Source organism: Saccostrea cucullata, unplaced genomic scaffold (genome assembly GCF_032062105.1).
Source record: "Saccostrea cucullata isolate Sc308-1 unplaced genomic scaffold, CSIRO_AGI_Scuc_v1 ctg130, whole genome shotgun sequence".
In the NCBI taxonomy this organism is placed as follows: domain Eukaryota; kingdom Metazoa; phylum Mollusca; class Bivalvia; order Ostreida; family Ostreidae; genus Saccostrea; species Saccostrea cuccullata.
In genome coordinates this window covers 97,859-109,539 of record NW_026939106.1, presented here as the reverse complement: position 1 = coordinate 109,539, position 11,681 = coordinate 97,859, and the positions used below count along the sequence as shown (strand labels likewise).

The 11,681-nt window shown below is 33.1% G+C and overlaps 1 protein-coding gene across 1 annotated transcript; it reads left to right on the top strand.

Moving 5' to 3' along the window:
• Positions 1-4,164: 4,164 nt before the first annotated feature.
• Positions 4,165-11,065, top strand: LOC134252281 (2-oxo-4-hydroxy-4-carboxy-5-ureidoimidazoline decarboxylase-like). Its single transcript, XM_062734721.1, has 3 exons — positions 4,165-4,280; positions 5,966-6,169; positions 10,696-11,065. Exons 2-3 carry the CDS (start codon positions 5,980-5,982, stop codon positions 11,052-11,054), a joined length of 549 nt encoding a protein of 182 aa, XP_062590705.1. The 5' UTR covers positions 4,165-4,280; positions 5,966-5,979; the 3' UTR covers positions 11,055-11,065.
• The last annotated feature ends 616 nt before the right edge of the window (positions 11,066-11,681 follow it).

Genomic DNA, 11,681 nt, shown 5'->3' with positions numbered 1-11,681 from the left:
TTCGTTAATTTCATATTTTATACATCAAATCATAGATTGTGATAATTCGAGACTTCTTGGGAATATTTCCATCAAGAGAGAATGTGAGGTATGGGAATAGTTTGACAGTTATATAATAGTCAAAATTTCTCACATAATACCATAGTGACATTTCACATACCAAGACTAGTTTCCGACTTCAATCTTGTCAAATTTTCAGAGAAGTTATTGAATTAATTGGTGATAACTTTTTCCCAAAGCACAAAACTATTTCACGGTAAATGACGTTAAATATCTTGATGTATGAAATCATCAATATCTGAAATCTCCAGCTGGAGTACTTGAAATTTTTATATTGGGAGAAGAATGTACTATAGTTATCCTTCAGAGGAAGCTAAACACATGAAAAGTAATACCATTGGGTCTAACGATTGAAATTAATCTTCTTCTACAGATTAATGTAATTTCATTTTATATGCTTTGTAGGTTTTTTTAAAATGTTATTTTCTAAGGAAAGATGAATAAAACATTTTTATGATGTATTTTTTGTGAAAATATACATGTATCCGCATTTTTATATAATTCCTTTTGATGCTAATTTTTAAGCAGTGTATGTTTGTTGCACCGACTTACCCTTAATCTGAAAGAATCGCTGTGGCATTCTATAAAAATGTTATCTTTTTGTATTGTTAATTTTCCACCATTAATTTTTAATACACGAATGACATTTCTATAAAGATGATATAGAAAAAGGGAAAAACAACATGGAAACAAGAAATAATTATTAAGGTAGGTCTCATCCCAGGTGAATTTTTCGTGGGACGTTTCACGAATAATTGCTCATTCCCTGATCACGACGTCCCCCGCATTTTTTTTTACTGGTAACAATTTTTTTTAATTTTTTTTGGACAGCTCTGCATTTTTTTTTTTAAATTTTGTCAATTTACACCGCAGTTAACCACACCCACACTGATAATATATATATATAAAGGAGAACTTTGTAGTAAAAATAATTTTTTTTTAAACATTGTCAATCGATTTTAAAATTGTTAACCACACCCACACTAATGGTTTCCATAATTTTGTTTTACAGAAAAAAAAATTATTGTATTCATATATTCAGCAGACCACATTTTTCTTTTTCACATCTGAAGCATTTTTCAATTCAGATGAAATAGTTGTTAATTTCTCGTGAATAATATTTTAACTGTTTCACAATTTTATTTACGTTATTATCTAATTTGTAATGAATTTTAAAAAGAGATAAAATTCAAAAATTGCCAAATGAGGAATAGACAAATCCTCCAAATATTAGTCATATTACCAATTAAAAATACCAGAGGCCCTAATGGCACATTAAACTTTCATTATTTTTTTCTAAATTGGATTGTAATTTGTGGTAATGAATTACGCAAGAACTGGAATAAGATGTTGAAATGAACTAGCTTTAATAATCAAAGAAATGCTGGCGGTTATCTTTGTTATTTGGAGTCCAAACTTCTTATAACAGAATTATCTTATTATCACGTGATCTTCATTGATGCGACTGTCCTTATTATATTTGAATTGTTTTCATTGTTTGTCTTTTTTTTTTAAATTAATAAAATAAAATAAAAAACATATTTAAGTTCTTGTTCATCATTTTTCCTCAAACAACAAAAATATAATACAAGACAAAATATTGATTTCCGAGTGCTTGTATTCTTAAACTGTACGTTTTTTATCAACTTAAAATGCAGATACTAAAAAAAAAATTTGCAATCATACCTACAAACAATTGATCAAGTTCCTACGAGGCAGCATTATGTATACTTGGTCAATGTTTTCCATGCAAATGCATATGCTCTATGTATGAACAATTTCTAAAACGCGGCAAGCTATTGACAACAACGTTGATGAAACAAGAATGTGAACAGACTTGATTAAAGTCATCATTTCGCAAGTTCTACAGTCGATACATTGACCTTGTCAGCAAAATCAATATATCATTAAGTCGAATGCTGACTGACGTTTTTATACAAATTAATAGTGATTTTTACACTGCATTGCGTACGGAAGATAATAATTTTCTTTAAAAAACATCTGAAGTATTTACATACTACGTTCAAATGCATGACGGGTACTTTTCAGACCTATTGCGCAAATAAAACAAAAAGAAATAAACCAGGAAGGAATTAGAATGCTAAATTACCAAAGAATAACATTTATTTCTTTAAATAGGCTGTTATCCATTGATTATGCTTCCATGGACCTGAAACCGGAAGCTTATCAGCGTGTAACAACTACTGGATCTGATTGGTCGGGTCTTTTATAAGATGGTAGCTCAGACGACTTCCGTTGTCTCCGAAAAATAGATTTATCTAATTGCTGTGACTCTTTCAAATAATTCCTGAAGAACAATTTGAAGCTCCTGTACAGAAGGTTTTTATAACGACCATCTTCGCTGTGTAAAGGATATAAAACTGAATGGACGCGATTTTTAAAATGATAGAAACAAGATTTTGAAAAGGATAGAATGGTGCACTTTTTTTATTTCAATTCATTAGGGAAATTTATTCAAAAACACATAAAGATATGACGTCCAAAAATATACGTATTCCATGGAAATAAAAAGAAAGTGAAGAAGAAAAATCACTCTTTAGTCATAAAAACTCATCAGAAAGGCGATTTTCCCTTTTTAAAGATAAATCACGTATCGGGTGAGTCATTAAAAATCGACATTCTCAAATTCAATCTCAATTTTATTTTCTGACAGATTTCCTATGAGGCTCGTGTCAGTGATACCGGAAATCGGCTAACGATATGTCGAATGTTGAGCACTGATACAGAATATTGTAATCGAATGTCAGCTTAAGGTGCTACAGTCACAAACAGATCCCTGTCTGGGATTTGCCATCCCCAAACGGAGGACACGTCACAAAACCACAACGAAAATGGAGACAGTAGATAGTCACAGCAAAGAAACAACAAAAAAAAACAGAGGGTCACAACAAGAACAACAGACGGTCACAACAAACTTAAAGTTTAAAAAAAGACAGTTACATCATAGTAATATGAAAATGAAAACTGGACACTATAGAGCAACAACAAAGTTACACGAAAAAACAACAGACTGTCACGACAAAGAAAGTAATAACACAACATCAGACAACCAAAAGAACAGACAGCCAAAGCCTCATCAACACAATTAACACAACAGACATCCACAACTAACTTTAAAAAACCATAACAAGGTACATGTACGTGTAGCATAAATTCAACAGAAGCTCAACAGGAGCCACAGTAGAAAAAAAACACAAAAAAGGACAGACACAAACGCGCAAAAAAGACAGTCACAAAAGCACAAAAAAGGACAGTCACAACAAAGTAGCAAAAAACAAGACAGCGGCAAACAGACACATCGAAGTAATGAAAAAGCAAAAGAAAAGTCAGCAATGTATATAGATCTATATGTTTAAGAATATTAAATTATTCAATTCCTAAGTAAAGACTGTTTCTGTTCCATAATAAGATACCTTTTTTGACATGTAATTAAAATGGAAAGATACAATTTTATTATGAAATAATGATTTTAGAAGAAATCATTTTTTGTTTGTACTGAATTTGTTTTCGAAGAACAATAATTTATTCTCTTTTTTTTTTTTTTTTTTTTTGAATCATTCTTCAATTACAATAATTTTGACCCTATGTTATTTTCAAATTTTGTAATGGTGATACGTTTCGAGAGTAAAGGCTAAAAAATATAAAAGTTAATGTTAAACGTCTGACAGGAAAAACATGACGGCGAAGAAATAGAATATGGACTGGAAGACTAAAAAAAAGAGAGGATGGGGTCGGGTGACATTCAGGCACCTGACGTTACTTATTTTTCTTTTAATAAAAAAAAGTATACACATACCTAATAATAATAGTTTATTATTAAGTATGTGTATATTTTTTTTTACTAAAAGAAAATTAAGTAACGTCAGGTGCCTGTGGGAGTATGGCATTTCTAGAGACTGGTTCTAGCATTAAAGAACATTGTTTCATATGACCTTTTCATTAATATTTTTTCGGGAAAAAACATTCCCTCCAGAATTGTTCTAGATTTAGCGTGTAAACTTAATTTCCTGTTAATGTAAGCAAGGCGAAAACAAATAAAATAAATCCGGAGTGCACATTAAGCAGCTGTTAAGGTACCAAAACTATCATTCATCTGCTTATTTCTCTTCTTCCATAAAAAAATATATCCTTTCTTGTCAATTTCATCTTTTCTGGTTACTTTACTTTGGAAATTCAGTATTTCTTTCGACACAGGAAAGGTAACTCGATTAAACTTTCGTTTGTTTACATTCAGCAAAATGCCTTAAATGGTTAAGTCAATTTTTCAAACAATGAAATATAACCTTCAGTATCTATTAATTTACTCTTGTACACATGCTTGTTTTTGTATTTCTGCTCATAGTTTGTATTTTAACTGTGTTTGTACACGTACATGAACTTGATAATTAATTGCAGTTCAGTTGTACTCTTATCAGCTGGCTATGCCTTACTTGAGGCCTTGAGTAAGTTACAATGTAGATAAAAGTTTCTAAGATTACATTGTTACAGGTCTTACGTAATATGTCATATTAAATAATTGGTCTCAGACCCAAGGATTACTTTTTTGATACGGGTATAACATACATTTTACATATATTATAACATAACAGCAAACCAGCAAATTAAACGTCAGGTATTTTTTTTTTTACAATGAATAATATTTCTGGGATACATGTATATAGACTTTTTATAAAATTTCAAGGGTTCAGACTACTGAAATATTCTTGTAATTAGTGAACCCCCCCCCCCCCTTATCTCACTCCCCCCAAAATGTAAAAAACTCCCAACCCCTCACGGCCTTCCTTTCGACCTCGAGTTTAATTGTATGCTTTTAGGAATTCAAAAAGCACAGATATATATATATTTTTTAAAAATATAAATATATGCAGTATTGAATTTTATTAAGAAATGATTTTACAAAAGGAATAGATACAAGTACAGTTAATTCTCGATAAACCGCCACCTTTTGTAATTTAGAAATCATGGCGGTATAACGAATTTGGCGATGAATTGAATTTCCCATCTTTTAGAAAACAAGACGTAGAGTTATCGTTCTTAGAAATACCATTTAGCGTTTCTATTCTTATCATTACATGTACATGTATATAAAAACATATTTCTGATTGAAAATACTTCAAGTAATTTTTTTAATGTACAATTTCGCTAAAACAAAATGTGCAGTTATGAAATAAAGACAAATATTTGTATATGAATGTAAATGTGCACGTTCGATATTGAAAAAAAAAAAACATACTGGGTCGATCGTCCTGATATATTGCCGATAGTAAGTAAAATGAATTCTTGAATATATTCATTGTTTATGGTATCACTGTTAATGAAACGTTCACAATTTATACCGTATAAATATTTTTTCCAGCAAACTTTGCACTGTTTAAAGCAAAGATCATCAAAATAATATCGTTATCGGCGTACTTTAACAACGACCGCTTTCGTGGCGAAGCTGTGACTAAATGATTATATTAAACAGAAAACAAAATTATTAATACAGTTCATGTTAAAATTATTGTTTATTTAATTCTTGTTTAATAACTTGATTGCATGTACCTTGTCTGCGTTTGCATGCTTTACAACAGGAATAGCGTCAACTAATTAGCCGCGCTTCACTGACCACATGCACCTGTGGCGGTATATCGAGATAATTGACACTTAAAAATGGACGTTTGTTGTGAAAACAGGGTGGCGGATGGCGGTATGCGAATTTGGCGTTATAAAGAGAATTTTATATAGCAGGAAAAACGTTCCTGGGAAATCATGGCGGTATTGCGAAAATGGCGATGAATCGAATGGCGATAATTCGAGAATTGACTGTAATTTAACATTCTACTAAAAGCTTTGCAGTCCTTGCAGATAAGATATTATTCTAACTATGATTATTTTCCAATAGGCCTATTTTTAAGAATGTCAACTACCAAAATTCCCCTAAAGAAAGTCAACAAGATGACTTATGAGGAATTCATTCAGTGCTTTGGTAATGTCGTGGAGCACTGCAGCTTGTGCGCCGCAGCAGTTTGGAGGGAACGCCCATTTCACGATGCGCAACACATCGCAAGTTCCTTTGGCGATTTCATAGATCGACTTCCGACGAGTGGTATGTACTTATGTACTAAAATTTTTGGTATAATACCATGAATTGCATGTCCATGTTCCTAAAGTATTTTAGGCCTATAAATTAATAAAAATTGATGAGAATCATCTTTTTCCCGATCTGTACAGATCTCGGGACGCCTTTGATTGAAGCACATGGTAAAATGCACAGGTACTTGTGGACAGGACCCCCCCCCCCCCACGATATTCAACCCCGGGGCTTATTTAACATTTTGTAGATTTTGGCGTATTTGCTTTGCTCCGTGTACCTTCACAACCCCGTCTAAGGGCCCCGAACATCCACAAGTAACATGCTAGGAAGATTCCAGCGAACTTTAGCTATACCATGTTTGGACCATCTTCAATTTTTAATCAATCAATATAGAAAAATGTTAAAATGTTCCTGTAGAATGCAGAAGGAGGGGGCTCACGAAGTCTTTTTCTGAGAATAATCTTTTGCTGCAGTTTTAAATAATATTTTGTTTTTGAAGCTCCCTCCACATCTTTTGTTTCCGGAAAATACGCAGATTTAAAATTGAAAGTAATGTACCGAACAGAAAAGTGGTACGAATCCCCCCTCTACCCCCTCCCAATTTTAAAGTAAGGTGCATAGGTTTTTTTTGTTTTGTTTGTTTGTTTTGCTTGTCAAATGTTTTTGGAGCTCCCTCTTCTTATAAATGAAGCTACGGACTTGAAGTGGCCATGGTGTGATTCTATGCATGAGTGCTTGGTACACCGACCTGGACCCCCCCCCCCCCTTTTCAAAAATTGCTGGATTCGCCATGTTAAAGGATGGCCTTTGTATATTACGATAACGTCTTATCTATGGCACGCCAAATTCACAAAAATGAGCTAAACATAGTTCCACAGCCGAAAAACTATGTTTATCGGTTGTAAAGTATAGTTTACGGACTGTAAACTATTGTGAACAAGTTGAACGTTAATCTATATTTTATATCTGTAAACCATAGATAACGCGATAATCTATGTTTCAGAACCGTAACACTGAAAACAATCATTTGCGGTTGCAAAGCATAGATTATCTGATAGATACAGTTTCACGATTTGTAAACTATGTTTACAACTCTCTAGGTACATTGATACTCTGATAAGAGAGATAACTCTTGATGACATAAATTCTATTATTCCTTTATAAATTTGTCAAGTTGAAGTGCCTTTTTTGTCAAATTTTGCCCCGTAAGCCATGATAAAATTGTTTGTATTTTATTTAGCATATACTTTTTTTTGGAAAATCATAAAAGTTAAAGAAATATTTTATATGAGTATTATAAGCAGAGGGTTTATGAACCTTAACTATAGTTATCGATCTGATAAATATAGTTTCACGATTTGTGAAACTATGATTAACAACTCTTAACTATAGTTCACGATTGTAAATTAAAGTTTACAGACTTGAATCTATATTTACCAACAAAATCTATTGTTAACGTTTTATTATAGACAGATAAACTTATATTAGCATTCGTAAACTAGAGTTAACAACCGTTAAACATAGTTTTACAGATGAAAACTATATTAACGAATTGTTAACTATAGTTTAAGGTTTATTATCTTTAGTTTACAGTTGATAAATGTAGTTTATCAACTGTGAGACTATGTTTAGCTCATTTTTGTGAATTTGGCGTGCCATTCTTATAGGTTGTAACAATTAACAATACGACGCTTTGCAAGAGCTATGCACAATTTAACAATAGACGCAAGATCCCATCTAGGGTGTCATTAACTCGACATAAATATAATAACCCGATATTGGTCGTTCATATCTAACTAGGAATTGTAGAAATATGTACTAGCAGTTAAACTGTCTAAATATTTATTCAGCGGCGGTTCCAGGAATTTCAAAACGTGGGGAGGGGGGGGCGCAGTAGAAGACTGGGAAGTCTGGGGGCTGCATTAGGGCTCCCAGTGGGTCCAGACAAAGCCCTGGTGGGGATCCAGGGGCAAAGCCCCCGGAAACTGAGGAATTCTATAACAAAAAGAGATGTTTTCCTGTTGATTTTAAGGTAATACAAACAGAATTAAAAAATCAAATGGAGGAGGGGGCGCACGCCCGGCGCTGGATCCGCCTTTGAAATTATTACAAAATAAATATAAAGCGAGTAATGGTATTTATAAAGTAGTAATACGGTTAATATCGTCGAGATACGTTCGTTCGTTGGGTGTTTGGTGTTTTCTAGTACGATAACGTCCGAGAGAGTTTTTGCCTGACGTAATAATCACTCTCGGGTGTTATCATAATAGGTAATAGGCACTTCCGTTGCGTTTACCTAAACGTAAACAAACCTAAGTTGTTACCCCTCTCTCTTATAATGTATAGTGGGGTATTTTTTTGAGGAGCGATTATTTTGGGGTTTTGACGATTTGTTCCTATTGCAAACATGTTGAATAAGTGTACTAAATATAAATTGTGAAAAAAATGTAAAATTTAGCCCCTGGGTTGAATATCTGGGGGGGGGGGGGTCCTGTCCACAAGTAACTGTGGTAAAATGTATCCTTAATATTTTTACTCAAGCCCTAGAGGGGCTTGAGTTATCTAAAACGATGCTAGGTCATCGAATTACTCAGTTTAAAAACACGAAATTATATTATATTTGTAGATAAACATATTTCTAGAAACAAAAATGAAGCTTATGTTGAAAACGTCTATATATTCTAAAATATTAAGTGTTAAAAGTCGGATTCTATTCTACAGCGTATGAACAATGAGTGAAGCGTCGCAGCTGCAACAGTTTCTATACAGAGATTTCGCGCTTTCATTTGCGTAGGAATCTCAGGTACTTTTTACAGTCGCCGACAAAGCATCCTTGGACGAGTCCACTGGTTACTCTGAAAGGTGACGCAGGTTACCCCATTTCTAATTGTCCTTCTCTTAACAAATTTTCGAAACGCTTATTCTCGCAGTGTTGGTCTGATTTCAGTATAACTTGGCATAACTTCACAAGTAGACTACACTAAGATACATTATTATCTGTCAAAGTTTTACAATGCGTAGCAAAAAAATGTATGGCTGTACCCCCAAACTGAAATTGCCTATAACGGGCCTGAAAATGATGTGCACTTTGAGTGACAGTAAAATAATAGCGCAAAATTAATGTTAATTTCTCCCTCATACGTTTTTTTTTTATTTTAAAAAATCGTACTTTCTTCAGCTTTGGTAACGGAACCTAAATAACTTCTTTTGGATTCGAACGGAATATGTACTGTACATGCCGCACAGTTAGATGTACACGTATACCGGTAATTACGTGGCTTTTTGGAGCCCCGAGCCCCCCCCCCCCCCCCCACTTTGAAAAACTTTTCTTCCGACTTGCAACAAGCTATTTAGATTGATGTTTATAAAATGTTTTTATGTACGTCATTAAGCAAAATTAAAAAAGCGTATAGTTTGAAGTATATGAAATGTCTACATAAAAAATATTTTATTAATTCAAGAAACGTCTACTATACTCTATAAAATATTCCTGAAAGTGAGTAACGTAAATTCATCGTATAGTACGATAAATTATATTTATTCTAATTAACTTCATTATATGAATTTTGTTTCATGTACATGTATATAATTCAATAGAAGATTGAACTCAATAGCCCACATTATACCATTTTAGGATATTAATGACTTTTCTAAGTTGATTTTCTACAGCTTGAGTATCTCTGACTTTTTGTCAGTATATACTTGTTTAAAAAATGAAAAAAAGTTGTTCATTAATGAAAAAATATTTACCGGTAAACCTAGGTCTATTTATACAAGCCCTAACAGGACGAAACTTGCATGGATGATGCATCTTGGGATGGACACCATTAGACTTGCTTTGGATGCTGGATCTGACCTAAATTTTTCAGATTAGTGACCAGGATAATGTTATTGAGTAGCTCTGTAATTTTATGGCCTTTTGTAATATAACTTGCATAGATGATGCTTCTAAGGATGGACAATGCCAGACTCTCCTCGGATGTAGGATGTAGGAAAAGAAAGACAATTTCTTGAAAAGTTAACAGGTTAAAGATTTTGGAACAGGTGACTGGTCAATACCATTGAATTTTAAGACCTAATAAAAATGAAATTGCATGAATATTGCTATCAGGATGCAAACTTACTATAAAGAAAATAAGATGTGAGGTTTACATTACTTAAACTGATAATATTCGTTGAGGTGAGCTTCGTAATCTTTGATTACCTATGTTTTTAAGTATTGTCTTGAAAGTTCATCTCAAACAGTTATTGAATTTTTAAAAAAAACAAAATTGAAATTTTGAAATTGTAAATAAAACAGCAACGCAGCTGAATCCAGGCCCTTTTAAAATGAAGTGTCTGTCACAAAGATTTCAGTACAAACAGATGCAACAAAATCGTTTTGCATTTACATGGATAATTTCACAATGTCACTGTTGCACTGATATTTTTTTCAAATAACATCAGACAGAAATGGGGATTGCGCGTCGTTTTCAATATTAAATAATTTTTATTGCATAGTTTTAGCAAGAGTTATCTTTCTTCGCGTATCTTTCCAGGCAAGGAAGGAATTCTACGCCTGCACCCTGATCTCGCGGGAAGATTGGCACAATCGGGTCAGCTGACATCTGAATCCACGCGAGAACAGAAAAGTGCGGGACTGGACAATATGTCGGAAGAAGAACGCCAGCGAATGAGCGTTCTAAACAAGAGGTATAAAGACAAATTTGGTTTCCCGTTCGTCATCTGTGCAAGGGAAAACAAGAAAGATGCCATTCTCAAAGGACTGGAAGAGAGACTGCAAAACTCACAACAGTCGGAGGCCATAACAGGGGCGAATGAGGTGAAGAAGATCTGTCGGCTACGTATACTTGACCTTGTGAACTCTGACACTCAGTCAACACAGAGTCCGCTGTAAAAAATAAGTAATGTCTTTGGAGAGGACTGTGCTTCCAAACGTTCCACATAATAAAATATTGATTATACAGTAGTAAACCTTGGTTATAAGGAAGCCAGTGGGTACTTAATTTTTCGTCCTTTTGTACCAGTATTTATATATATATATCCGCATTTAGGGATCTAGAAATAAAATTTGTAAAATGTTCCTCTTAGCCAAAATTTCCTTGTAAGCGATTTCTTTATAACCGATTTTTACCTTAAGTTTATCTAAGATATGCTAGAAATATTCAAATGATGTACTAACCTGTAGCTAAGAGCTTCAATTTTTGTGTCGGACAGTTTCGTTATAAAATTTGATTTTCTATTTTAATGACAGAAGAATTGATGCAAAACTTCGACTGAAGCAAATTGATAATTGATGTCCTGTATAAGGAATTTTGATTTCTTAGAAAGTACTATGCCACAAAATAGAGCAATCATTCTACTGATGACAATCAATGCATAATCTTATTTTATTGATAATCAACATTTAAGTTACTTTCAGAAATATCATAACTGAATTTTATAGCAAAATTAAATTCCAGAAATTCATTCAATCTTGTTGGTAGTACAGTAAAGTAACTATTTTTTTGAATGGTCGAAAAAT

Bases quoted from the DNA above. Each gene is read 5' to 3' on its own strand.
- LOC134252281 (XM_062734721.1), top strand. From the start codon at position 5,980: ATGTCAACTACCAAAATTCCCCTAAAGAAAGTCAACAAGATGACTTAT. The intron at 6,170-10,695 runs GTATGTACTTAT...GTATCTTTCCAG, and splicing joins AGATCGACTTCCGACGAGTG to GCAAGGAAGGAATTCTACGC.